This window comes from Trichoderma reesei (assembly GCF_000167675.1).
Source record: "Trichoderma reesei QM6a unplaced genomic scaffold TRIREscaffold_22, whole genome shotgun sequence".
In the NCBI taxonomy this organism is placed as follows: domain Eukaryota; kingdom Fungi; phylum Ascomycota; class Sordariomycetes; order Hypocreales; family Hypocreaceae; genus Trichoderma; species Trichoderma reesei.
In genome coordinates, this window is record NW_006711169.1 from 229,242 (window position 1) to 256,025 (window position 26,784).

Sequence of the window (26,784 nt, forward strand, 5' to 3'; positions counted from 1 at the left end):
AAATTTTTTATAAAGCTACTAAGCGCAGCCTATGCAGTATTTAGTTTTTTAATATAAATATATTCTTTAAGGATTTAAAAATAGTATAGTTTATTTAGGCTAATGCTGCCTCTACTTTATCTAGGATTTCCTAGTTATTTTTAATAAAAACCACCTCTTCTTTATTATTTAAAGTTACTAGCTTTAATTAAATAATAAGGGTAGTTAACCTAGGTTTTACCTTAAATAAGTTAAGTATAAGGAAAATTAAAATTATTTAAGTTATGCTACTAGTCTTATAAACACTTAGCTTCTTATTAGCATAATCCTTAATAGCCTTTATATATTAAAGCCAAGTCCTACTTAATAAGATTTCCTAGTTATTATAGCTGCTTATTATATATGCCTTTATAATTACTAAAATATTAATAACCACTATATAAATATAATAGTATTAATTTACCTAAGCTAAGCTATTATTTACTAATTATACTACTTTAAAAGTAGTAAGTATAATTTATAAAAAACTTTAAGCAGCTATAAATTTACTATTAATTAAGTCTACTATAGATCTTTTATTAATTATAATTATTAAATAATATTAGCCCTCTATATAGCCTTTAATAAACCTAAAAGTAAATGCTACTAATTCCTTTAAATTAGCAGTATTATACTATACTACTTTTAATATTAAAATAGAACTAAAACACTTATATTTATTAGTCTACTAATCCACTTTTTTAATAGCACCTTTATAATTTAAGAAGTTATAAAATAAGGACAGCAACTTTATTATAAATTTATATAACTTAAGTGTTTTTAGTTTCCTTTAATATTATATTAACTAGGTTAGCTGCTATTATATTAAAGGGGCTGCTTATAAAAGTTAAAGGATGCTTAATAATACTAAAGTATTATATAAATATTTTCCTAAATTAAAGACTAGAATCTTATACTTAGTTATTACTTAAATCTTCTTTAGTTTATATTAGGCCTGCTTTTCTTATTATTATTATAGCTTTATAGCTAAAAATACTAGTAAAGGAGGAGGCATTATTAAGGTAAGAGTTTAGCTATTTTAGTTTTAGTAAAGGTTTATCTTTTTTAAGTAAGGTCTTAATAAAGGTAACTATTTCTTAAACTCTTTAGCTAAAAGAGTTTTAGTTAAGGCTATTAGCATATTAGTATTAAATAGGCAGCTTAGTAGGGTTAGTTTTTAAGTCTCTTTACTTTATTTAGTCCTTATACTAGTCTATTCTCTAGCTAGTTTTTAACTATTACTTTATAAAAGAGGCGCTAAAGCTTAAAACTTTATAATTCCACTTAATTATAAACTTAAAAGGTTAAAGCTAACCTTTTTTAATTAATCTTAACTAATAGTATATACTTCTCTTATAATACTATTATTTATTTAAGGGTTCTGGTTTTTATAGTATTTAGTAATATATTATAAGGTTCTTATTACTAATAAAAAGTAATCCTTAGTTAGGTTTTAATACTATTAGTATTTAAGGGGCAGGCAGAGCAGAGCCCCCCTTTTAAATTAAGTAGCTAACTACACTTTCTTATAATTTTTTATTATTAAGGCATTCCCCTATTTTAAAATATAAGCTCTCTTCCTTTTTATCTTAATACCTTAAGCTTTTTATTATTAATATCTTACTAAATATTATACTTTATTATAATTATTACCTTTTAAATAGGTTTATCTTAAGTAGCCTTATTCTTTACACTTAAAATACTATAAGTAATTAAGATTGCCTTAAATCTTACCTAGCACCCTGCTATTAAGGGAGTATTAATATAAGGGATATAAGCAGTTATTATTATTACTTAGTAAGTATAAGTAAGCATTATTACTAAGTAGGTATTAAGGTTAAGGTTAGTTTTATATTAAGGCACTGCTTTTTAAAAAGTAAAGTCTTTTTATATAAAAAGCATTAAATTCCTTTATATAGTAAATTAAGTTAGTAATAATAGCTTACTATTTAAAAATAACTTAAAGGGGATCTAAGTCTTATACTGCCTAGTTAAAATCCTTATCTTAAGTTATACTTTTTAAAGCTATAAAGTAATATATAAATAAAGTGGCTTAAATATCTTTAATTATAAAAGTGGATATTATATATTTAAATTCCTACTTCCCCTTAGTATTTAGCTAGTTAATAACTCTCTTTTAAAAGTAGAGATCCTTTTTACTATTAGGCATATAAAAAATAAAATAGAAAAGTAATATTTAATATCCTTTAGCTCTTAAGCATTAGTATAGTTTCTTTATTTAATAATAGTAAGTTAACAGGCTCTCTCCTTAACTATAACTAAAAGTGTATACCTATACTATTAAGCTGTTTTAAATAACTAGGTCTATATCCTTAAATTTTAATATAAAAAGCTATTTTAAGGTATTCTAGTTTCCTTACTTAGCTAAGCTTAATATCTTATACTAGGATTTAGCTTAACCTCTTAAGCCTAACTAGAATAATTAATATAAGACTAGGTTATAGTAATTAGATTCTACTCTTATTATAATTAAGTTTACCTTATATAACTTTATATAATTCTCTAGCAGCCTATTACTAAGATATTTTATAAAGGCTAGAGCCCTTAAAAGCAAAGTCTAGTTTATTACTATTTAGTAAAATTAAGGAGGTAATTTTATAAGTATTAAAGTTATACTTATTAAAGTTATAAGGGAGTTATTTTAAGAAGAGAAACTTAATTTAAAATAAGGTAAAAACTTAAAAGGTAATTAATATAGCTATAAATAGTTAAAGGTAAAGATAAAGGTAAAAGTAAAATAAAGCTTAAGATAAATAAACTTAAGTAGCTAAGGGAAAAGTTTTTAGTTAAGTAAAAGGGCATAGTTTAAGGACTTAGGATTTAAAATAAGTAAAAAAGAAAAAAAGGATAACTTAAACCTATTTATATTTTAGATTTATTAAAACTATCCTTTATAAATATTAAATATCTAGTAGTAAAAAGAGAGAGAGGTAAAGAATTTATAAGCATAAGTTATATAAAGTTATTTAAATAAATAGTAGGAATTAAAAGTATAAAGTAAAATATAGGTATATAAGTAAGCAGAGAACTAAAGTTAAATAGGTAGATAAAGTAAGTATTTATATTATTTAAAAAAAGTAAAAAAGAGGGTAAAGAAAGAAGAAAATTTTAAGGAGAGGGGTTACTAATAAAAAATCTAAAGTAACTAGCAGGGTGCTAAAGTATTCCTTCTTATAAAGGGTTACCTTAGTAATTTATCTCCTTAATATTCTCTAGCATACTATTTTTAAACTTAGTTTCCTTAAAAAGGAAATTACTAATAAGTAAAAAAAAGGAGGAATTAGGCTTTTAAATTATCCTAGTAATTAGCTTACTTAGGTCTTTAAGAGCTATATTGCCCTAAAGTCTTAAAAAAGTGTAGGCTTTAATAGTTAAATAATTTAAGATCTCTTCTAGTTAATCTTAAAGTACTTCTAGCTTTAAAGCAGCCTTTAAATAAGTTAAGTCTTAAAAGCTATTCCCCTTATATTATAATCCTAAAAGTTATATTATAATAGTTTAGTAAGTAGCTAAACTAGGTGATTTTTTAAGGTACTTTTAATTTTAGCTAATTTAATAAAGTTACTTAAGCTAATATTAGTTTTTTTTATATCCTTAGTAAATCTTAAGCACTAGTCTTCCTCCTTAATTTAAGTAGTAGTGCTAACTAGTTTAAGTAATTACCTTAGTTATTATAAGCTGCTTTTTAGTAATTTATTAATAGCTTTTTAATAAATCTAATTCTTTAAGTATTTCTAGTCTTTAATAATTCCTTAAAGTTATCTTAGCTAATTTAAGTTTTTATATTATCTTTTAGCAGATCTAGCCCTTAATAATATTAAGTATAGTTAGCTAACTTATTAAACTCTCTAGCTCTAGTTTATATTTACTTTTAATAAGTCCTAAATCTAGATATCTTTATATTAATAGTGTCTTATTATTAATAAATATATCTTATTAAAATAAATCCCTTTTTTTTATTATTTAAACTATTCTTCTTTTTAATCCTAGTTTATAATCTTATTAGCATCTTATTTTAATATTATATTAGCTTCTATATCTTTACTGCACTGCAGTGCTTTTTAATATAATAGTCCTGCAGTCCTATTTCTTTATTAACATGCTTAACCTTTATTATTATATATTATTATTTACTTATTTTAATACTTTAAACTAGCTATATTATTATGCATTCTTAATTCTAATTTTTATTATAATTAGCTAAGGCAAGGTTAGTAATAAAGTCCTACTCTTATTACTATAAAAACAGTTAGGTGCTAATCTTATAGTATTAAGGGTGCTTATTTTCTTTAAGTCCTATTTATACTGTTCTTCCTTATTACTATTACCTTAGATAAACTCAGCTTATTAATGCACTAAGTCATTTCCACCTTCCACAGCGGCCAACAACCCCCTTCAGCCACCGTCCTCGGAAAGTCAATCCATCTAGCCGCGATACCAGTAACAGGGAGATGCACCACAGGCCCCATCCTGCCACATTGCCCACAGTCCACCTTCAACCTGCAGACGGGACACGCTCGCCTGCGATGCATCTCGCGGTCCGCTTCGAATGCCCTGTCCAGGCAGTCTGGGCAAAACAGGTGACCGCAAGGAATCGTCGCGCACCGGGTGAACGCGGGCATTTCGTCGCCAATGGAATAGAATGCCTGATCGATCAGTCTGTCTTTGGCGGGATCGATGCCGTGGATGGTCAGTTCGTCGGAGCAGATGGGACAGACGGCTCTGATGCGTCTTGTGTGTCCTGCGTGGCCTCCGTTTTCGATGTATTGGCGAACAATGGGCCAGTAACTGTGTTCAAAAGGTGCTGCCTCTTCTTGCCCCTTTACTGCTGTGGTCTTTGCTGATACCCTCTTTGCTTCTGTTGGTAATGATCCATCTGGTCTCGCCTGTGAAAAGTCTGACAGACGCAGAAGGACGCCGGATTCAACATCCCCCGGTGGCTCCTGTCGTTGACGACACCCATGGGCCTTTCTGAGAGCCGCTAGCTTATCTTTTAATGAGAGACGGGCGGCCATGGTTCGTTCTCTGGGCGCAGATTCACTTTCCGGGATGTTTGAACGGTCGACTTGAGCATTGAGGCCATGAGTCGTTGATATAACTATCAGGCCTTCCAGCTACCAGTCTCCAGACATGACCATCAGTAAAGATCATCTAGCCTGCCCCCTATTCTGCATATGATATGTAAGCTGCCCTGTTCGCTCCTCTGTGTGAACGACTGAATCCTTTGATCGTCACAAACAATGTACTCAGGAATTTCTCAGGTCCATGTTTAGAGGTCTTCACGGGATCTCTGAATACAACGCTGCCCAAAGCACAAACCCCCGTGTCCGCCAAGACCTCAACTCTACAACCTGCCAAGAGCACGAACCAGTCCTCATCGGCACCACATCTTTGTTACAGATGAGCCCATGACCACCAGAACTCCTTGCATTTCCCTTCATCATCATGTGCGACGACTTTCACAAATGGCCGAGCCCTTTGTCCGTCTTTTCCTTGTGCTTTGTTATCGCAAGCGGCTGCGAATCAAGCGCTACATCTTGCCCGGCCAACACTTGTGCGCATTCTCCCTCCTCCAAATCGGATCATGCGCAAGCACAACCTCCACCTCGATCCCCTCATCGGCCTTGCTCTTGACAAACTCGCGCAGTCTTTCCAACGACTTCTTCGCCTCCGCCGTATCAGTATGGATGCTCCTCAACCCGCCATGTCCATCGTCATACAGCCCGATATCCCGTTCGCCAGACACCAGCCGTCGATCATGGCAACAGTCGCCAGCAAGATACACATATCTCCGCTCCGCCAATCGAGCAAGGAGATTCACATGGCCGTAAATGTGCCCCGGCGTGTCGACCACGTAAAGACTCCCATCGCCAAAGAAGTCGAGCGTATGCGGCAACACGCCTAAAGGCTTCCACGCCCACGACGCTGCTGCAGCAGGCGGCTTCGCTTGGCTATCTTCCGGCAAAGGCGTGTATTTCGGGGCGTAGGGCTCGTTCCCGTATACACCCGTGCGCGAAATTGGCGGAAACTCGATGGTCCGGAGAGCAGGCAGCTCGTCGTCGTTGAAGAATTTCGCGGGATAGGCCGGTCCGGCGCCGTTCCTGAAGAGGTCCAGGGTTCCTGATCCCACGGCGAATGTCGCAGAGGGAAAGTCGGATGGCGTGCCGGTGTGGTCCCAGTGGGCGTGGCTGATGATGATGTAGTCGACGTCTTTTGCCGGATCCAAGAGGAGGCCGTTGGTTGTGGCGGCATCATCAACCGTCTTGGCGGCATCTGTCACTCCGTTGCGAAGGCTTTGGGCGCAATCCGTATCGGTAATGATGGGCTGCCATATGTCGAGCTCCTTCTGCTGCGCGGGCGAGTACTGCAAGTCGCGCTTGACGCCGAGGTCAAAGACGAGGTTTGTGAGGCTGCCATCGGGTTCCGGATGCCGGATGAGGAACGACAGCGACGGGACGAGGTTCTTCTTCTTGGGGTCGGCGTCGGTGACAAACATGTGCTCGGGGAGCGTGATTTGGCCGGCGTCGAGGGCCGAGATGGTTACGGTGGGCGATGCCGCCATTGTCGAGTAAGGTAGGTAGTGGCTTATACCTTACAGACAGAATCTCTCGACACGGATTCTACCTACAGATGGATATATCGAGGAGGACTATCAGAGACTCTGCTGGTTCGACTCTCACAAACTAAAGGGCATATTCATCCCTCGCCTCTTTATATCGGTTGCGATCATCGTCGGTGATTTGCTTCCCCTCATCCTCCCCCGCTTTGCCCATCTTGCCATTGTCGCAACACCACATGCAGTGTGAATGATGCCATCCAGCCAGTCCTCGTGGGACAAAAGGCGCCAGATCCTGCAGACGGCGATTGACGATTGGCTGAGATACCCGACGGCGGCGTTTGAAACCCACGAACCTGATTTGATGGCTTCATACGTGACTGACCTTTCGATCAGGCTAACTTACTGCATGTATGCACACCGAGTGGTGATGGTACCTGTAGACGGGTGTGGCTTGTTCAAGTGGTGTGATATGGTTTTAATAGCCCGCGCCGGCTATCTTGAGCGTCTTCAAGCATCTGCGGAAGCTTAATGCAGCACCGCCAGACGATGAAATGGCGTCTCTCCTTTGACTCTAGTATTTTTGAGCTTTTGAGACAGTTTTTAGCTAAGGTATGCTGTGAGGGATTGTTGAGAAAGGTTAAGTGGTCGCGTCGTACTTTGTTGGATTCGCGGAGAGATGGCAGAGAGTGAGGTAAAGAAGAAGGCCCACCATCTCAATCCAACCACCAAAAAAGAGGCCAAGCAAGACATCATCACCAGCATCAAAACAGCATCACAAATCATCACAAAACAGGGCAAAAGAGGCACCAAAAAAACAGCAAAAAAACAAAAATAGCACCCATGCGTCTCGGGCCAACCACCCGAAGGTATAGTTGTAGCCGTTGAGCGACATGGGTGCGTCACAAACCTTGCAACGGACAGTGATCGAACGAGGAGCCAGAGGGGCCATTTCCTGAAAGTACCTCTTACGTTCGTACCCAGTACTTGATCCCTAAGACGGGTGCCAAGAACAAACCACTGCACCATTCAAGGATGCGCTGTTGACGGAGCTAGTGAAGACCCCTCCTATAAAGCTAAGCCCCAGAAAGTCTAGCGGGTGGTATGATTTTCCGCGCCGGCCGGTGCTGCCGGTGCGGGTACTTTTCGGATGTATCTGCGCTGCAGTCTGTTGCCCGGTCGGCGAGTCGTCCGTCAATCGAGCACAGCTGGCAACTTCCATGATTGTCGAGATGCAAGCGGTGAGAGGGCACCGCAGACAAAGATGCAACCAAAGGTGAGCGAAGCGACAACAAAGGAGACGACAAAGAAGACGGCGATGATGAAAGGAGGAGAAAAAGAAGAGGATGAAGGAAAGCAAAAGCCTGGGAAAGAAAAGACGCGCAGAATTGTGGCGACAAGGGCTAATCTCGTGCTAGGGCAGGAGCCGTCTGCTGTTGGGTCCGCAAACTTTGCAGGGGGGGCTTGGGTGAGACTTGCCACTTCCGGCGACGCCTTCCCTGTCTTGCGACACCAGGACTACATCTTTTGAAGCATAGCGGCGGTGCGTATTGGCGCAGCGACGGGGAAGGAGGAGCGGGAAGAGACAGGGTGGCGCAAGTACCGGATACCTCCAGGGAAGGAACTCAAAGAGACTCGAGACATGAGTCTGAAGAGGTACCTTGGTAGGTAGAGGTCGAGCTGTCGCAATGCTCTCAGTCTACGACCGACAGACACATCGAGGGAGTCAAGAATCTCCTCTCAAGCTTCCACTGACTGCCCGTCTTTGCCCGTCCGCTCGAGAGGCTGACTCCGTATCGGCTATAATGACGACTCGCTTCAATAGACAGCTACGGTTCGGCGACATGTGTACTGAGCACGTCGCTCCAGCGCCTTTCGCAGTACAGCATAACATCGACACGTCCAGCAATCCCGAAGTCAAGCTTGCCCCAGACATCAGTTCGCCTCGTTCAATGCGAAACAGTAGCGATACTCACCATGGTCACCTTGTGGCTGGAGTCTCTCCAAGAACTACCGGATCAGCTTCACACATCATAAGTCATTAATCATCATGTTTGTCGCAAACGTTCAATTGGCCAAGTATCAACTAGAAGGTACCGAAATCGCAAGCCTCCATCCCGCCGAATCCCAGTGCTAAAGCTGTCATGGCCCATTCGCAAACCAGCGCCAGACTTCATTGAAATTATCAAAATCAACGTCCCAAATCAACGTCCCAAATCAACGAGAACGATCCAAGCAACAGTGTCCCTCCTCAAATGGGAACGTATCCCTGACGCGTCTCTTTATATAGTGGCGCATCGGGATAGACAAGTTCATGTAAGCGCAGACTACTCTTCGCCAACTGCTTCGCCCACTGCTTGTCGCTTTGAGGGGCAAATCGTCCGTTGCTATCGACATGGCCACTGCATCTGATGGGCATAAAACTCCATCTCGCTGGCGAGCTGCCCGGGAGAGAGTTTTCCAACAATTGCGGCCCATATCTCCTTGAAACGATTCAGTAGCCTTTGGGCGTTGGCTTCGGTGACAACGTCAACAGCGTGCTCTGCCTTTGATTCGCAGCCGAGTGCTTTGATTCTCTGATGATATCTGCCCAGCAATACAAGGTCATCGCTCAGCTCGTAATGCAGCTTTTCGAGTGAAAGCATAGGATCGCCGCCGCCGGGAGCAATGCCAGAGAGGGAGCACACATGTTCCAGAACGGCTTGCATGTTCACAGCTGCAATTGACTCGAGGGTCGGCTCTGAATTAAGGGTGTCCAGTTCTTGCCAACATCGGCGTTCTTCCAGCACTGCACGGTCGATAAGAGCAATAATGGCTGGAGTGTGGTTTGGGTGCGGAGGAGTCCCATAGAGCGTCTGTTGTGTCGCAGTCCAGGCTTCGTGCTTTATCGGCGGTGCCCTGTCGATGAGAAGCCAAGCAGCTCTGGCTTCCGCTCCAGGACCCCACCATATTTCCAGTGTGCGTCCATTGCGACTTCTTTGCGGCTCGATATGAACATGATTCATGATTCCATGCTCATCGACAAACGAGGTGGGCTCGAGCGGTTGCAAAGAACCGACCCCTCGGAAGCGGTTCGCGTCAGGGTTCTGATCGATGATTATGGTTTTAGCCAGCTGTCCGGTGTTAGAATAGTTCTGCCAATAAGCGTGAGGGGTCCATATACTAGTGACAATACATCGTCTTCATCTGACGGAGTTTGAGAAGTGTCAGACATGATTGAAAGTTGCCATCTGCTGATGTGACTTGAGATCGAGCAGTATCCTCTGAAAATAAATCGATTTGGCGAGTGGGAGGAGGCGGGCGGAAAGATGATAGATGGTTGGTATTGGCCTTCCTCCTCTGTAGTACGGAGAGGAACAACAAGATGATGCAAGAAGCACCAAAGGAATTCGGAGAGACGTAGGGGAGATGGATAGAAGAGGGGATAAGAAGAATAGGCAAAGAGAAGAGTGCTCTAAATCATAACGAGCGGAAACTGGAGAGCGGTGAGGAGCGCAAAGCTCAAGAGTCCAAGATGCAAAGTGTACCTTGGGTAGCCTGAGAAGTGCTCGTCAAGCCAGGTACCGAGTGCCTTTCCTACTCTCTCGAACGGCATCAGCACCACTAGGCCTCGTCAATGGCTCGGATGATTGAGCCTGGGCCTGGACGATACAAATGCGACGGATGAACAATTTGTTGGAAAGCCCATGGTGAGTGGTATCAGGAATCTGACAACACATGGCATTGCTTCCATTCAGTACAGTTGTAGACATATGTACTCCTATCCAGCTACTTCAACAACACCTTGCCGCCATGCCACGCCAACACAATCAAAGCAGCCAAGAAAGACGTCACGCCCGTCACGATAACCATGGGCTCGTACTTGTTGCCCGCATACTGCTCCCGAACAGCCTCCCTCGGCGCCATCAGCTCGGCACTCAGCGGCCCAACCAGGATATTCCCCACGCCCATCAAAAAGACAAAGATGGCATACGTGGCAAACACTGTCGACGGATCGTCGCTGACTGCCCGTCCCATGGCCACACGCATGGTGCCGAATCCGAACGCGAAGAAGCCGTAGATGCAGCTGAAGATGGCGAGCAGCGGAAGGGACTTTGCCAGGCCCCAGAAGGTGAATGACGCAGTCGCTGCAAAGGCGCAGCATGTGGTAATCAACAGACTCACGGGAAGGCTTTTGTCCGAGAGGTAGCCAAAGGCGAACTGGCCCAAGACCTGTGCAATCGACATGAGGGAGACTAACAGAGCGCCCTTGGTGGAGGAAATGTCGAACAAGGAGGCGTACGAGGGCAAGAAGACGACGGGGAAGAAGAAGCCGATGCCCTGGACGAGGACCGCCGAGCCGTAGATCCAAAAGAGAGGCTTCTTGAGGAAGTCCCAGTTGACTCTCGCGAGGTTGGCCTGGTCTGAGGCCGGCAAGCGAGCTTTGAATAGCGGCAACAAGGGGGCTGTCAGAACGGCCATGGCAACGGCGCAAGCGCGCAGGGTGATTTTGTATCCATATCGCCGCAGCAGAGCATCAATGATGAAGGGCAACACAGCGCCAGTCGCGCCAGAAGACGCAGAAATAAGACCAAACGCCATGCCCTTGCGCGCAACCCACCACTCGTTCACCATGCTCACGATGGGCATCGAGATGAGCACAAAGCCGAGCCCGTACAGCGCGCCCTGCGTGGCAATGAGCCCATTCACAGACGACGTGAATGACGCGGACAAGAGGCCGGCGATGCTCAGCACCCAGCCGAGATAGATCTGGTGCCTCTGGTACCGGGGGAACTTGGCGGCCAGCATGGCAGAGAAGGGCGAGCCGAAGTAGTAGAAGCCCGTGGAGAGGACGCCGACGACGGGGATGCGCGGGGCGTCGGGCTGGAAGGCGGCGACGGAGGAGTAGTATCGCTGGAAGACGCCGTAGCAGCCGGGGAAGCCTTTTTGATGAAAATCGTTAGATGGGTTCTATTTGTGGTTTTGGGGAGGTTAAAGGGCTGAAAAGGGATGATGATGAAAGGACATACCCCAGAAGAGGGCGTCAAAGGCGAATGCGCCGAGGAGAGTGCACCAGGCATCGCGGCCGCGATCGACGGGCTTGAGCTCTTGCGTGACGGGTTCAGCTCTGCTGAGCGATCCATGGTTGTGGTTGTGAGAGCGGGAGGGATAGAGCTGCGAGAGCGCAATGTCGGTTTGCCCTCGTTCAGCTGCGTCGTCATGGCCGGCGATTTGAGGAGCAGAACATGGTGGCTGGAGATATTCCACTGCAGTCGTTGTTTCTGTCGCACTCATTGCGGCACCCCTTTTTACGACTTTGCTTGACCGAGTAGACGGCAGAGTGAATAAAAAAAAAGCAAAAAAGAAACAACGAGGTTGAGCACTCTCTCTCTCTCTCTCAGCCCAACATCAACACCATGGAATCCGGTATTTGAAGCTTCAAGTCAAAACATCCCCCGGCTCTTCCAGAACCCGCGATCCGTTGTCCCCCCACAATCCTAGTGCCCGGCTTCTTCCTCCGGCGGGGTCCATGTAATCAAGACTCCAATTGAGTTTCGCAAGAGGCCCGGCGTGAGTCAATTGGAGGAGCATCTGCGCCTTTCCGACGACAAGCCAAGACAATCAATTATACGGTGCTTCGGCTATTGTTTGAGCCGCCTGTCAACACCAGCGTAAAAGAGCCGTGTGTGTATACGGTATTTCACAGTATCAGAGTCAGACGCGCCTTGTAGTATCAAAATCTAGATTGATCCATCCAAGTCTATAGATTCATCATATAAAACAAATAATACTCCATAAACACCTCCAAGCACCAACTAATTCTTCGCCTCTGCCTCGCTCCTCTTCCCTCCTCCTCCTCCTCCCTGCCTCACAAACTTGGTATGATGCCCCTTTGTCACAATCGTCCGCCTCTCCTCGCCATCCACAACGTCCACCTTTGAAATCAAAATCGTCACAAACGCCATCGACCCGCCGACCTTTTCCGCCGTCGCCACAATCTCGACCTCGTCGCCCGCGCCCGCCGCGCTGCTCAGGTAGCTGATGTGCATGTCGACGCTCGCGCCCGTCTTGTCCCGCAGGTCGACCGACGCAATGGCCAGCCCCGTCGTGAAGTCGATGAACGCCGCGGACACGGCGCCGTGCAGGCCGCCCTTGGAGTTGACGTGCGCCGGCGTCAGCGTCAGGCGGCTGGTGACGCTGCCGCGGGCGATGCGCGTGTGGGTGATGCCCGTGAGGAAGATGTTGTAGATTGTGCTGTTTTGCAGCAGCCAGGCCGAGAGCTGGTTGACGTGGGCGATGCGCTGGGCTTCCACGGCGGCGGCGGCGGCGTCTTGGGAGGATGGGGTTTGGTCTTGTGAGGTCATTGTGAAGTATGTTTTGTCTCTTGTTGCGTGATGCCGGGAGAGATAAAGAGTGAGTGAGTGAATAAGTGTTAAGAGATGTTGAAATGTCGAGGTTGAGGCTGGATCCACCTGAATCTGTGCATTTTTCTTATCGCATCTTCAGTCCCTCCTTCACCATCGAAACCACAGTCATCTCGAGCCTCACTTTCTTCAACTGAAAACAGCATCTACATAACACAACAATCAAAGATCTCATCCATCAAGCGCATATGAGAGTCAGTCGCGGCAATACATTGCTGTAGGCCAAATCACGCAGTACAATACACACAAATCGATCAATCATATTTTCAACAAGGGCCTAACCCGCATTCTTATTCAACATATATAAACATTAAAAGGTAATAATATCATACACACATCATCAATCTGTAAAAACCCAACTACAGTCCTAGGCTACAGCAATCACAGCAAAACTGCAATCGCCCAGGTAGCCGCAAAAACACCAGCAACGAGGCTCATCTCGACTCGAGAACCCGCGCTCGGGGGAAGAGTCGGCGGCCCAGTGGGCTGGCTTCCGCTCTCTCCTCCAGTAGTCGTCTCCGAACCAGGTCCGGTCGGCTGCGAGCCAGGGCCGGTGGGCAGTGTGGTGAATCCGCTGGTGGGCTGTTCGCCGCTTGGTCCAGACGGCTGGCTTCCTCCGTTGCCGCCAGTGGGCTGCTCGGTAGGCTGGCTGCTCGGGGGAGGAGAAGAAGAAGAAGCAGGAGGAGGCGGGCTTCCGGAGGGGCTGCTGACCGGGGAGCTGCTGGGGACTTCCGGGGTGCTGGAGCTGCCGCCGGCGGGAGGAGGGCTGCTGGTCTGGCAAGTTCCAGGGGCAACGAGCGTGGGCGAGGCGCTGGCACAGGCGCAGACTAGAAGACACGAGAATGTCAGCAGGGCAGTTCGTGAATAGGGAAAGGGAGGGGGGGGCAGCTGTATAAAGGGATGGAGGTCAGCGATTCTTACCTGAGCTGGCTCCGGTGATGACGGCCTGCAGAGAGGCAGCAGGGCAGCGAGTGGCGACGCAGGGCACCAGCAGATGGGTCAGGCTGGCCTGAGCCTCGGGCTTGCACTGGCAGTCGAAGTCGTTGACGTCGCAGCCGACGCCCGGGGCGGCCGACGAGAAGCACGCTTGGGCGCATGAGGGGACGGCCGAGCTGGCGACGGAGTCGCAGGTCTTGATGGGCACGGGCTCGCAGTTTGATGGAGGAGCCGTCGTCACAGGGGCCGTCGTCACAGGGGCCGTCGTCGCAGGGACGGTGGTTCCGGGGGCACTGCTTGTGGGAGGCGGCCCGTAGGTCGAGCCTCCGGTGGGCTGAGACTGCGAACCGCTGGGGCTGGCGGTGGTTGACTCTTCCGAAGTGGTTGTGGTGGTGGTCTGAGGAGGGACAGGAGTCGTCTCCGTCTCCGTAGTGCAAGGCACAGTCGTCTCCTCCGTGATCGTCTCCGTGATTGTCTGCTCCGGAGTGGTGGTCGTCGTCTGAGGAGGAGGCACAGGAGTTGTCTCGGTTTCAGTAGTGCAAGGGACAGTCGTCTCCTCCGTGACAGTTTCTGTGGTGGTCTGAGGAGGAGGAACAGCAGTCGTCTCGGTTTCAGTAGTGCAAGGGACAGTCGTCTCCTCCGTGACAGTCTCGGTGGTCGTCTGAGGAGGGGGGATAACAGTCGTCTCCGTCTCGGTGCAGGGCGTAGTTGTCTGCTCCGTGACCGTCTCCGTGGTGCAAGGCGTCGTCGTCTCCTCCGAGGTCGTGGTAGCCTCAGTCGTGGTCAACACTTCGGTGGTAGTCGTCACCTCAGTAGTGGTAGTTGTGGGAACTGAAGTTGTTGTGCATTCCTCTTCAGAAGTAGTGGTGCTGGTGGTGGCCTCGGTAGTTGTCGTGCACTCTTCCTCTGAAGTGGTCGTGCTAGCCTCGGTGGTAGTGGTGCACTCTTCCTCGGAGGTGGTGGTGGTGGTGGTGGTGGGAGGCTGCGTGGTTGTCGTGCACTCCTCTTCAGAAGTAGTGGTGGCAACCTCAGTCGTGGTGGTGGCAGCTTCAGTCGTCGTCGTGCATTCCTCCTCCGAGGTAGTGGTAGCTTGCTCAGTGGTCGTGCACTCTTCCTCCGAGGTAGTCGTGGGAGGCTGCGTAGTAGTGGCCGGCTCCGTGGTCGTCTCGCAATCCTCCTCTGAAGTAGTGGTAGGAGGCTGAGTCGTAGTAACAGGGGGCGCCGTGGTGGTGACGGGAGGTTGCGTCGTGGTAACAGGAGGCTCCGTCGTAGTCTCACAGTCCTCTTCCGAAGTGGTGGTAGGGGGCTGGGTGGTCTCCGGCGATGTAGTTGTCTCGCAGTCCTCCTCCAGCTCCGTAGTAGTGGCAGGCGGAGTCGTAGTAGGCGGGGGCGTCACGATAACGGTAGTAGACGTCGAGGTAGACGTCGTGCTGGTTGTGCAAGCCGTCGGGGGGTTGCTTGAGACACAAGCGCACAGGGCATCAACCTGGTCCAGAGCAGAGACGGCTGTAGGCTACTTAGCATCAGGGCAAAAGGAGTAGTAACACTTCTTCAGATAGGGTACTGACCTGCTCCAAAACCACAATGGCCGATGATGCAGTTGCTAGCCGCACCCTTGATGACCTCTCTTTGACCGCATTGGCATGCATAGTCACCCGTCGGACAGGCAGCCTGGGTGACGGCGGCCGAGCTGAGGCACCCTGTGGCACAGGCGTAGATGACATTGACACTGGCCTGGCAAGGGAAGTTGCCGTCGCAGTAGCTGTTGGTTCCAGCGACGAGGCGAGCAAGAGCCAAGAGGCTCACGGCTCCAACGGACTGTCTCATTGTAACGAGCGTAAGGGGGACAAGTCGAGTTGAGCCCTGAAGAGAAGAACGAGAGGATAGCCCTACTATGGGGGGAGCGATGAGCTGTCGGAGCCCACGGGTATATATCTACAAGACGGACAACTCGATCCGGGGACGACGAGGATTTCCCTTGTTTACTACTAGGTAGGCACTGCTAGTATTCCATGTTGCTGCTGCTAGTGCTGGCTTTGTCTGGTTTCTTTCTTTGTCTCGCCGTTGCCCGAGTCCACTACGTACGTATCTCAGCCCAATGGCATCCCTTGCAGCATCTCGCAGCAGGCTCCTCGTATTCCAGTTTACACAGCGCCAGCTCTCTCCTGCACGATGATCAACTAGAGCCAGCAGAAGATGCGCTGCGCTTGTGAACTATTGGCCCACCTCGCCGGCGGTGGTCCGAATGAAGCATCGAGCACGACGGTGAGGTGGAGCTCTGGTTAGGCGGGATTGAAAGAGCAAAAGGGGGGGGCCAGCTGGAGGATGGATCCTTGTCCATCCACGCGAGTCTTGGATCTGTCTTTGATGTGATCTTGCCTTGGTTTTCTTTGTGCCTTTACGAGGCTTCTTGCAGCTTAAAGAACCTGAACCGGTTTGATGTGCGGGAAAAAGCACCCGATGGCCCGAGAAAGATGCAGAGTGAGGCCAATTGGGCGTCAACATGGCCTCACACTCGCATAGAGTTGCGATCAAAACCTCGTATACACAGAATCCTACCGACGTCCACGTCCACGTACATGCAACCGCCACTAATACAGGTACCAATGAGATTCCCGAGCTGAGCTCCCAGGGGGGCCCCATGTCACCAAGAGCCGAATTATTGGTTCGGCTTGGCTCGAAAAGGGAGAGCTGCCAGCGATCTAGTCCGACGATCGAGACTGGGCTTCGATTTCCACACCGCGCCTGTGAGAGTCTCAGAGAGAGAAAAAAAAACTTCTTGGGTCGAAACGGAGCCCGCTAAGCAGTCTGAGGGTCCATTTGAGCGCAGCTCTATATTAGCGTCTGTTCAGCTGGCTTCGGTCACCGCGAGATGGAACAAGGGGAGAGGAGACTGAGGTGGTGATTTGGAGCAAGAGAATTGGGGGAGCATGATCTAGACCTTGGGGATCGTGTGTAGGTTTTTGCTTGTCATGAGAACCTTTCAAGTGGTTTGTGTTGAAGAACTCATGGATATAAATGGGCGCGTGTCCCTGTGCTGTCGAGCCCACGTGTAAGCGGGTGTTGCCGCCAAGGCGGACGGAGCCGAGACGACAGCCGGCGCTCATCAGGGCCTGTGAACCGCCATAAACCGGACGACGGATCGAATCATCAGAGCTTCAATCGAGCCTGAGTGGTTCGGTAGGCCTCCGAGAGCGCAACAGATTAGTACTCGCCACAGGCTCGCAGATTGTCCTGATCCCGCACCAAGGCAGTTAGGCAAGCTGCATGCATCTGTTCCGGATATAGGTAGACACGGCCGGCATCACCTCCGGATCGTGACTGCGGGCCAGTTCCGTGCTCCAGCGCGGGGAACCCATGTTCATCTTCCAGCTCGGCGCAGCAGGTTTTCAGCCCACCCTTCTCTACACACGGGCAGTTCGTGATGGTTGAGTTCTAGGGGAGAGAGAGAAGTTGCCGAGCTGCATGAAATGACGGCAAGTTCACAGCAACGACAGCCGGCGAGAGTCATGATGACGATGGGATGCAGGTCGGGAGACAACAAAGAGACGCTCGCTTGCCGCCTTACACGAGTGCTGGGTGCCTGGCTTGCCGTCGTGCAGCTGGTGCAATTTGATGCCGTCTCGTATTCCGTCTTGGGCTGCAGCCGACAAGGCCACTGAGAGAGCCTATCACGGCATGTTGATACTCGCGTCGGGATTGCTGCTGTGCATCGAGTCTGAGCCGTTGCTGTCATGATCTGATGACAAGTCCGGAGCGAACTCTTTGGAGCCGAGATGCCGCATCGAAGCGACTCGCACGGCAAACGAAACCCTAGCTACCAGCTACCAGCATCTGACAGAAGAGGCATTCGCTCGGGGGAGAGAATGAGGCCAGATCGATTGCGGAATTCCTTGGCGATGCCATCGACTGGCTTTGCCCGGACTCACAAGGCTCAGCCGGAGGAAGTCTTCCAGAATACGAGCATTACACACGTCATATTGCGAGCATACCTAGGTAGGTACCTCCGGGCAAAATCGCTCAGTACGTCACAGACGGATCCAAAGGAACAGTTTTTGGCTCTCTCTAAGCGATCTATGGGTCTATGGCTTGAAATGTGTGGCATGGGAGGTGAACAAGTCGAAGCAGTTACGAGACGAAAGTTAACATGAAGCATCCGATGCATTCGATCCACGTCCATCTATCGTCTCAACCCATATACTACATACCAGTACTACGAGTACTCGATCTCATTGATCATCGCCCCGCTGCTCATCGAACATTACGATCTTCAGGCCCAAGGTGGGACCTGGACAGCAGGACTTTGTTTCCTCGGTGAGATCCGGCAGCGCTGGACGAGACAGGCACAGGGCGCGAGATCCGTGTTATCTCTATCGTATCACTCGGCAGGGGTGGCCAGCTCCATATCTTGTCTAATGCACCAAACCAATCTTCCATCTGTGGCAAAGTTGAATGAGGGCTCACCAAACCAGTCACTTCGCTGAATTTGTTCGAATTGCTGAGAGGAAAGGGAACGGGTTAACCCGTCGTCCAATCGAGGGTGATTCTAGGAGACCCGTCTAACACGAATATGCAGCTGCATATACCAGGGTAGAGTAGAAGAGCCGAGCTTGGCCATCAACACCTGATTCAGCTTTTTACGACTTAGGCTTCCGTACCTATGAACAGTCAGTCATTCTAGGCCCGTAAACAGTACGCAGTTTTCGTTACTTGTAAGGTCATTTCAGGGTAGGTTGGAGAAAGAAGGCAAGTCTTGTCAATTGGCACCTGTTGAATCGCTCTGCTTGTGTCAACCATCAGCAAATATGACACAATTATCTGTGAACCTGGTCAATGTGTTCTCAGGTTCTAAATAAGAAACGCCCAATATCAACTCCATGGACACTGATTTGCCGTCATGATCAAACTGCAACACCAGAGGAACGCGCATTATCACATACATGGTACTCGACTTCCCCGCATGGCGTCATGACAGGCTTACTTACCTTAGTAACCATGACCACCTCATACTTCAACTGGTGCTCCGAACAAGAGGCGGAATGCCAGATTCTCCCTCCAACAAAGACGGATAAAACACCCTGAACAATCCAGCATGTCAGAGTCAAGCGGAAACTCACCACAGCCGATACTGGACCACATTGTCATCCTCGTCTCGGCCAGCGACCTGCTCCAGCTGCCCGACCGCCTCAAGGACTTCTTCGTCGTCAGCCCAGGCGGAACTCATGCCGGGGGCGAGACGTTCAACAAGCTGATTCTCTTCGAGGACGGCGTCTACATCGAGCTCATCGCCTTCACCGAGGGCATCAGCCCCGAGCAGCGAGCAAAGCACAGATGGGGACGCCAGCGGGAGAACACGATTGTCGACTGGGCCTACACTCTGCCTCACGAGAGCGACTTTGCCGCCGTCCAGCAGCGAGTCAAAGACGCAGACGCGGGCTTCACATATAGGGACCCTGTTGCCGGCGGTCGTACAAGGTTGGATGGAGTTGTCCTCAAGTGGGCGATTGGTGCTCCCGAGGATGCCAATGGACATGAGCCGGAGCCTGGTTTCTTGCCCTTCTGGTGTCTGGACAGAACGCCGCGAAGCCACCGAGTGCCGTACGAAGAGGACAAGGCAAGGACGCAGCATCCGAGTGGTGCTCGCGGGCTGTCTCGGCTGCGGCTCAATGTGCCCGAGGAGCAGCTGTCTGCCCTGAAGAGCGTGTACGATGCTATTCACAACGTGGGCGACGCTGCGAGGGGAGGGGACGAGTGGCCGTTTAGTGTCCCGAGCCCTTCGGCACAGGCACGCCATACGCTGGGAATCGCTTCGGAGATTGGGCCCAAGATCAAGCTGGCTTTCCAGGGGAGCGTTGGGAGTCCTTCGTTCTTGGAGCTGCTGCCGGGGATTGTGGTCAAGTTTGAAGCCTGATGGAGTGGCGAAGCGTGGTTGATGCTGATATATCTTACTAGTATGAATGGACTCATATGGCGATTAAGAATGCAATATCAACCGATTTGAAACCCAATTGCTGTTATACACGGCTTTGTTTATGCTGATTTATACTGTAAACGCAGCCGTATGCATCGAAGCATCAACAGTGATATAAGGCGACACTGTGCAAATTGAACCCGATTCACACGGCTACAGCAGGTACTTCCCGCAACACCCACGCAACAAGGGACAGCATGTACCGTACCTGTAAGCTCGAGCTGAACGCGTCGCGAGCTCAACTTCCGTCTTCGTCAACAGCTCGCCAGCCTCTTTGCAGCTTCACCACCGCCGCGCTCCCTCTTGCGGACTCAGTCACCGCCCATTCACTGCTTCGTCTGCATCCGATAAACCCGGCCATCAGCTCTATATCCCGCCAATCCCGCCGCTCCAAGCGCAATCGCGTTCACGATGCCGTCCGACGAGGTCGAAAAGGTCCCCGAGGACGCCAGCACGCAAGACGTCGAGATGGACCAGGGCGAGCAGTCGACGCAGGCCGAGACGGAGAATCCCACAGAGAGCGGCGACCGCGCTCCTCCCGCGACCATGGAGGCCGCAGACGACGTCGACGCCGAGGCAGACCCCGTCGAGGAGCGCAAGACGTTTGCCAGCAGCCTGATGAGCCCCGTCGTGACGCTCATGGTCGGCAAGGAGGAGCCCACGCTGCTGCAGGCGCACCAGGCGTTCCTCGTCAGGAGCCCGTACTTTGAGGACATCTGCAGCAAGTTTGCCGAAGACGGTAGCGTACGGCTTCTCCTCTCTCTCTCTCTCTCTGTTCAGTCCATGGCTCGCCCAGCCTTGCGCTCCAGCTAGCTAACAAAAAGATTGCCGTTCAGCCTCGCCATATCGAGCTCCCCGACGAGGACTTTGACGCCGTCGGCTGCTTCCTCGAGTTCCTCTACACGGGCGAGTACTTCCCGCGCAAGATTGCCGGCCAGCGGACGCTCGAGCACGACCCCTCGATCCCGCCCATCGACGACTCGGGCATCCAGCTGCTCAAGCACGCAAAGATCTACACGCTGGCGCAGAAATGGGGCGTCGCCGCGCTGCAGACGCTGGCCGCCAACAAGATCCACTGCATCAACTCGACGGTCAAGGGCGAGATCGAATACGCGCGCTACGTCTATGCCAACACCGCGCCCGACGACACCACCATCCGCGCCCCCGTCGCCAACTTCTGGGCGACCCGGTCGCACATGCTGCGGTCCGAGGCCGAGGACGAGTTCAAGGCATTGTGCCTGGAGTTTCCCCAGTTCGGTTTCGATATTCTCAGTATGTGCTTGCTTCTTGATATTGGTGCCTCGGCTCTTGTTGTCTCGCGTTGGAACGCTAACCCCCCCGCGCAGCCCGTGTCCTGGACGACAAGCTCAAGAGAGAGCGCAACGAAAAGATGCATCCCTCCAGCGGCAGCGTCCGCAAGCGCCCTCGCCACAGCAGCGCCACCGGTGCCTAAGAGTCGACTCGCTCCTTGTGTACAACAGTTGCTTTTCGGGGTTTATTTCGGGGCAAACGGCGCAGCTAGTTATAGCATACTTGAATCTATGCGGAGCGTTTCGAGGTTCAGCGCTTCTTTCCTGGCTATGTTTACGCGAGACGCTTCGGATGTGCTGCATGCCGGGCTATTAAGCTGGGAATGCTTCATTGAGCGTGTAGTTGGGTTGGATACCAAGCGTTGGGGTTTGCATGTCAGTTGAGGTGATGAGAAACTCTCGAACCTGTTTATCTCGCCGCCGTCATGAATATGACACTCCGAGGGAGCCGGTGACGTGGTGGTGCTCGAGCGAGAAACGCCAGTGCAGATCTATGCGCATGATAGCAAGGAGGAGCCTGAAGTAAGAATGTTGAGTACCTAAGGTAGGCACAAGACGTGGCTCTTGGATTCATGTTGATGCTCATGTTGCCTCTTCTCATCTACAATGAATTCAGAAGTAACCTTCCATAACGTACATGCCTGAGGGGATCTACCCTAACTTATACCCCTTGAAGAGTCTGGCAGTACTCCGTCTTGGTAGAGCATCGGGCCTTGTCGGCCCTGTGGCTTGTCGAGGGCTTCAGCCATTCCCAACTTTCCGAAGCTTGTTTGGAACTTTGTCTCTTTGCTGGTGTTGTTAATGTCTCCGTTGGCTCAAGAGCTGGGTATATAAACATATATTTTATCCCCTCATTGAAGCAGCGATCCCTTATTCTATCCTTCATCCATCACTACTACAACCGTTTGATACTCGAGTCATCGACTCCTATACTTGTCCACGACCATTGTCTAACCACGCACAGGAACAAGATTGTTTGGGCAGTTCCAAGGCGAGCAACGCCATCGATACAGAGCACAAGACAAGACTCGAGTTGAATCGTCTGCTGGGTAAGTCTACGCTACCTACTTCTCAAGTCCTAATCGCCCCTCAGTTGCTTGCTTAACTACCTTATCCCTTTCAACTCTTCACGAGCTTTGCTGGGTATCTGGAAAATACATCGCTGAGGTGTCCCTTCCTTGCTTAGCCTTGCCTCTTCCCTGGTTGAGGCTCAGTATCTTGTCTCTTCCTTCCTTGTCTTGCCTCTTGTTGTCACAGTTCCTTCGCCTTCCATCGTTTCATCAATCTTCTTCCTGCCTTCATCTCCTCATAGCTCTGCCAACTCAAATTCTTGGCCTTCATCCTCTCTTGGCTATTATATCCTAACTGTACCAGATGCTATAGGCTTACTACAGGATCTACCCCTTGGCCATCATTGGACGCTTGTATTCTTCCGCTTGCCTTGAAGATATCGGAGACTGGCCATCACCGAAAGACAAGCGAGAGCATCTTATCAAGCTGCTGTCGGTCAAGGGTCCCAATCATGGCCAACGAGGAAGAAGCCACAACAGAGCCCGCGCCAATGCCCGCGCCGCCGAAGCCAGCGAATCGAACTCTGACGACGTCGTCGGGCTTTGCTCGAATTGCAAGCCCAGAGTCTCCGCCACTTACAGCGCGTCGGCCAAAGCGACCGCGTTCTTCAAGTCCTCCAGATGATGAAGACCTCGAGATCCGCTCCCCCAAAGTATCTCTGCTCAACTCTGCATCGCTTCCAACTGTCCCAGCTTTCCCACCAGCCCCGAATGCTACATCAACTGATTTGGCTCCCTTGACGCCTCCTCGATCACCGGCCAAGCAGAGCACAGAAGGGAGGACGTCCCCTGGCATTGCCAAACAGCCCACAAGCCCCTTGTTGGGTAAGCTGGCCGTGAGCGAAATAGCCCCGTTCGTGAGAAGACAGCGCCAGTTGCTGTATGAAATGGTCAAGGCCGGCGTGATCATTCTTGACAAAGACGTCATTGTTCGTGTCGGAAACGATGGCTTGCTCGATGTGGACGGAACCAGGGACGAACAAGGCGCGGTCATGGTCGGAAGCAAGGTCTTCTCCAAGGACAACATCCCGGACGGCGAGCCACCGGTTTTCATCGCAGGCTCCAACATCCATCCTTCCCTGGTCAACATGGACGGAAAGCGACTGACGCACCGCGACTTTCTCAAGATGAGGGGAGACTCCATCTTCTATTCCTGGATTGTCAAGACTCTGTCTAGCCTGCCCGATATGACTCATGAGCGGTGGTGGGATGCCGTCGATGACCTGCAGAAGCTGCGCCTGGGCAAAAGATCGCAAAGGGCCATCGTGGAACCTTTATACAAAGCGCACATCTTTGACACGATGGACCGGGCGACTGTGCACAACGTTGGGATCAAGCTCAATGCATATGAGGACTTGACCGATGAGGAAATCGACGTCAAGCTGCCTGTAGCCATCGGAAGGCTCATGGGACTGTCGCCCCCTCCGGAGCTTTCAGTTGGGGACGTGTGGCAGGACCAGTTCTGTGCCTATGCCTTTGAGATTGACGGCAGAGTGGCCGACGCCGCCACCAGCTTGTTTTCGATCCTGAAGTTGATGGCCAAGCATCCCGATGCGGACGCTCATCTGCGCCCACTGGCGGTGGAGAAGCAGGAGGAGCTTGAGGAAGCGTTTGAGGCGATCCAGAGGCTGCCGGGGCTGAAGTCGATGCACAAGTTTGTGGAGAGTGCCGTCAAGGCTGGATGGCACTGATGTTGTCCTTTGGTGTTTTGGCTTTTTTTCAACTGGGCTTATGGCTTGGGAAGAATTGGTAGAAATAGACATGGCAGAATGGGTAGAAGAATGGTTTATGGTGCATAGGATAGGAGTTTATGGTGTAAAGCGTATGGATAGGACTTGCATACATCGGTCAACTAGCATGTTGCGCTTGAAAACATGCGGGATGGGCATTGAATTGACACGATGCTGCTGGTATATCAGCTCTCGTTTTAGGAGATGAGAGTCTACGTTGCTTCTAGTCGAGAAATTGAATCATCACGATGAGCCAGATGGCATAATAGCTAAAGCATCTCTTGGATCCTGCTTCTAAGTAGAACTGCTTACCTCGGAAGCTGACACCAGCGAATGAAAACTATGAGCTAATTCGATAGTAGAACGAAGCTGACTGGTTTTGACCAGATTAAGTGCTGCTACATATTTAGGAAACTCTTCTGAGTCTAGGTTTGTTTGTTTGTGCTCTGTGATTGAGTACCGGGTAGTTTGACGATGATATATGTACGTGCTAAATCCTGCGCAAAGCCACAATTGGTGTCGATAAGTGATGCGTACTCGTGGTGCCGTACCCGCGGCTGAGCCAGTGAATGGATGTGAGATTGGTCAGTGTATGGACCTTGATTGATTATAATCATGTCAGACATGATGTATGTTTGGGCAAGTCTACGTAGTACTCTAGGTAGTACAATGGAATGGATGAGTTGATTGCATCAACTGCTATTGACTCGAAGACGCAAGACCCACGACGGCCCCCAAATTGCAGTTGAAAAGTTGCAGTATCCCGCTCGTCAGCTACAGCGTCTGCCTTTTGATTGATCCTATGGCGCGTCATTGCCCGGGTCTGGGATGGAGCTGATACGATGTGTGAGGCTGAGCTGGCGTCTGCCGCGTGTCCCTGGTTTGGGAACTGACCAATGGCGGCTTGCATGGTGTTCTATAAGTCCCAACTTGAGTGAAGAGTCTATAGTGACTTTGGAATGGTTCAGTAACTGCGTGGCTGGCAGAGTTTGGAAATGATGGTTTGTGCTTGTAAGAGGATTTGAAGGATTGCGGTGAGAGAGGAGGCATTGGGCTTGTTGGGCATTGTCGCCGTCAAGATATATACTAGATCACAGATCTCCCTCCACGATACAGTACCCAGCCCTTCAAGATTCAACGATTGACTCTGCCCTAGCTTCCTCCTGCGGCAAGTTCATCAATATAGAAGCCAATGGCTACCCCAACGACTCACATCGCTTCACCAAGCACAACGACAAGCGCTCTCCCATCCTGCACCACTGCCGTTCCCGGAAAATACGGCCAGGTGCCCATAGCCGCCTGCAACTCATCCTACAATGCCATCCCCGAATTCATTCCCGCAGTGATAGTCTCTGCGCTATTCGGCACACTTACTCTGATTCACATCATTGAAGCATTCATTTTCAAAAAGGTGCGTAGTCCTCGATATCTCTCTCCGTCTCTTCCCTCTCCATGCCGGGGCATCGCCTCAAGATCGATAGGGATACACATGGGTCTTGATCATGGCCGCCACCTGGGAAACAACCGCCTTTGTCTTTCACGCCATCGGTGCACACAACCAACAAACCGAAGCCTACGCCATCGTATGGCAGATCCTCTTCCTGCTTGCCCCCCTCTGGATCAACGCCTTTGTGTACATGACCTTTGCGCGCATGGTCCGCTTCTACATGCCCAACAGAAAAGTAGCCTTTGTTAAAGCCTCTCATGTCTCGAAGATGTTCGTCTGGGCGGACATCTTTTCGTTCATTGTTCAGGCTGCGGGGGGTGTCATGGTTACGCCTAGTGCTTCGGCGTCTACGCAGAGACTGGGGATGCACATCTACGAGGGGGGCATTGGGTTGCAGGAGCTTTTTATTCTTTGCTTTTTGGGACTGATGATTGCGTTCCATGTTCGTGTGAGAAAACTGAACCGGAGTCGGCCTGTTTTGCCGGAAGAAGATACCTTCGATGCGGACGTCGCAGAGGAGCCTCAAGAGATGAAGAAGACCAAGGGCGCCTTGTGGTTGCTCTACGCTCTCTACGCGGTGCTAGCATTCATCACAGTGAGTGTTTCCTGCCCCTGAATGGCGTCGCCGATGGAATTGTTGGACTGATGACTTTTTCCTTGCTGATAAGATGCGCATCATCTTCCGCCTCGTCGAATTCACTGGCGGCGATGACCCGTCGACTAACCCAGTGCCGTACCACGAATACTACTTTTACGCCCTCGACGCTTTCCCGATGCTGACTGCACTGCTGATTCTGGCCATGGTCCATCCGGGGCGGTTCATTACGGGGCCGAATAGCAGCCTTCGAGACGCTACAAGAGAAGAGAAGAAGATTAAGAAAGCCGAGAAGAAGGCGTTGAAGGAGCAGAAGAGGTTGGATAAGGAGATGAAGAAGAAGGGTGGTTTTGGGCAGGACTAAGGATGCGTAAGCGCTTCATTCTTGGCGGAGTTTCTACGTCGGCCTGTTGGTCTTTTATGCTTAATGAGGTGCGAATTGTGTCTTTGTTACTTGGAGTTCTATAATAGAAGGGATGTTGATCAGGTAGCCATTAGAAGAAGAGGGTCGTCACTGTAAAGACCAGGGGGGCGAAGATACATACCTACACAATTCACTACCTGATACCCACTTGAACCGACAGAAAGTAGGTATCCTTAATTGAGGAAATGGCTACTAATTCTCTGGTGGGAAACAAACAGACTCCCCAATCTCGATTTCCATTGCCAAAAGGGGGAGATGCGGGATCCAGATGCGGGGGCTGACGCCGGTCCGTGATTCCCGTC

General features: G+C 49.4%; 11 protein-coding genes across 11 annotated transcripts; 5 read left to right on the forward strand and 6 right to left on the reverse strand.

Moving 5' to 3' along the window:
• Window positions 1–872: 872 nt before the first annotated feature.
• TRIREDRAFT_110764 (uncharacterized protein) lies at window positions 873–3,897 on the forward strand (the record flags this gene model as incomplete). Its single annotated transcript, XM_006968245.1, has 16 exons — window positions 873–890; window positions 1,006–1,040; window positions 1,175–1,187; window positions 1,800–1,815; window positions 1,847–1,860; window positions 2,230–2,266; window positions 2,372–2,381; window positions 2,616–2,628; window positions 2,754–2,765; window positions 2,807–2,829; window positions 2,955–2,969; window positions 3,048–3,055; window positions 3,086–3,090; window positions 3,436–3,446; window positions 3,537–3,540; window positions 3,892–3,897. The coding sequence occupies 16 exons, from the start codon at window positions 873–875 to the stop codon at window positions 3,895–3,897; spliced, it is 240 nt and encodes a 79-aa protein (XP_006968307.1).
• Window positions 3,898–4,394: 497 nt separating this feature from the next.
• Window positions 4,395–5,054, reverse strand: TRIREDRAFT_110765 (uncharacterized protein; the record flags this gene model as incomplete). Its single annotated transcript, XM_006968314.1, has 1 exon — window positions 4,395–5,054. The coding sequence occupies one exon, from the start codon at window positions 5,052–5,054 to the stop codon at window positions 4,395–4,397; it is 660 nt and encodes a 219-aa protein (XP_006968376.1).
• Window positions 5,055–5,569: 515 nt separating this feature from the next.
• On the reverse strand, window positions 5,570–6,601 carry TRIREDRAFT_67717 (uncharacterized protein; the record flags this gene model as incomplete). The annotated part of the gene is made up of 2 exons (XM_006968315.1): window positions 5,570–5,964; window positions 6,046–6,601. 2 exons carry the CDS (start codon window positions 6,599–6,601, stop codon window positions 5,570–5,572), a joined length of 951 nt encoding a protein of 316 aa, XP_006968377.1.
• Window positions 6,602–8,982: 2,381 nt separating this feature from the next.
• On the reverse strand, window positions 8,983–9,809 carry TRIREDRAFT_110767 (uncharacterized protein; the record flags this gene model as incomplete). Its single annotated transcript, XM_006968316.1, has 2 exons — window positions 8,983–9,708; window positions 9,759–9,809. 2 exons carry the CDS (start codon window positions 9,807–9,809, stop codon window positions 8,983–8,985), a joined length of 777 nt encoding a protein of 258 aa, XP_006968378.1.
• Window positions 9,810–10,363: 554 nt separating this feature from the next.
• Window positions 10,364–11,869, reverse strand: TRIREDRAFT_110768 (uncharacterized protein; the record flags this gene model as incomplete). The annotated part of the gene is made up of 2 exons (XM_006968317.1): window positions 10,364–11,517; window positions 11,605–11,869. 2 exons carry the CDS (start codon window positions 11,867–11,869, stop codon window positions 10,364–10,366), a joined length of 1,419 nt encoding a protein of 472 aa, XP_006968379.1.
• Window positions 11,870–12,447: 578 nt separating this feature from the next.
• TRIREDRAFT_42866 (uncharacterized protein) lies at window positions 12,448–12,885 on the reverse strand (the record flags this gene model as incomplete). The annotated part of the gene is made up of 1 exon (XM_006968223.1): window positions 12,448–12,885. A coding segment is annotated over one exon (438 nt), but the record flags the coding sequence as incomplete, so codon positions are not given.
• A 452-nt stretch (window positions 12,886–13,337) lies between these two features.
• Window positions 13,338–15,841, reverse strand: TRIREDRAFT_123475 (cell wall mannoprotein). The gene is made up of 3 exons (XM_006968318.1): window positions 15,504–15,841; window positions 13,921–15,441; window positions 13,338–13,826 (listed from the first exon to the last, which is right to left on the reverse strand). Exons 1-3 carry the CDS (start codon window positions 15,760–15,762, stop codon window positions 13,381–13,383), a joined length of 2,226 nt encoding a protein of 741 aa, XP_006968380.1. The 5' UTR covers window positions 15,763–15,841; the 3' UTR covers window positions 13,338–13,380.
• Window positions 15,842–19,027: 3,186 nt separating this feature from the next.
• TRIREDRAFT_67616 (uncharacterized protein) lies at window positions 19,028–19,846 on the forward strand (the record flags this gene model as incomplete). Its single annotated transcript, XM_006968246.1, has 1 exon — window positions 19,028–19,846. The coding sequence occupies one exon, from the start codon at window positions 19,028–19,030 to the stop codon at window positions 19,844–19,846; it is 819 nt and encodes a 272-aa protein (XP_006968308.1).
• A 606-nt stretch (window positions 19,847–20,452) lies between these two features.
• On the forward strand, window positions 20,453–21,359 carry TRIREDRAFT_67647 (uncharacterized protein; the record flags this gene model as incomplete). Its single annotated transcript, XM_006968247.1, has 3 exons — window positions 20,453–20,650; window positions 20,743–21,178; window positions 21,253–21,359. The coding sequence occupies 3 exons, from the start codon at window positions 20,453–20,455 to the stop codon at window positions 21,357–21,359; spliced, it is 741 nt and encodes a 246-aa protein (XP_006968309.1).
• Window positions 21,360–22,738: 1,379 nt separating this feature from the next.
• On the forward strand, window positions 22,739–23,977 carry TRIREDRAFT_110773 (uncharacterized protein; the record flags this gene model as incomplete). Its single annotated transcript, XM_006968248.1, has 1 exon — window positions 22,739–23,977. One exon carries the CDS (start codon window positions 22,739–22,741, stop codon window positions 23,975–23,977), a length of 1,239 nt encoding a protein of 412 aa, XP_006968310.1.
• A 1,288-nt stretch (window positions 23,978–25,265) lies between these two features.
• On the forward strand, window positions 25,266–26,308 carry TRIREDRAFT_30758 (uncharacterized protein; the record flags this gene model as incomplete). The annotated part of the gene is made up of 4 exons (XM_006968215.1): window positions 25,266–25,427; window positions 25,498–25,938; window positions 26,002–26,058; window positions 26,132–26,308. Coding segments are annotated over 4 exons (837 nt in total), but the record flags the coding sequence as incomplete, so codon positions are not given.
• Window positions 26,309–26,784: the final 476 nt, after the last annotated feature.

Coding starts and splice junctions, on each gene's coding strand:
- TRIREDRAFT_123475 (XM_006968318.1), bottom strand. CDS start 15,762: ATGAGACAGTCCGTTGGAGCCGTGAGCCTCTTGGCTCTTGCTCGCCTC. Junction 15,442..15,503: donor CCATTGTGGTTTTGGAGCAG/GTCAGTACCCTA, acceptor AGTAGCCTACAG/CCGTCTCTGCTCTGGACCAG. Junction 13,827..13,920: donor CATCACCGGAGCCAGCTCAG/GTAAGAATCGCT, acceptor CGTGTCTTCTAG/TCTGCGCCTGTGCCAGCGCC.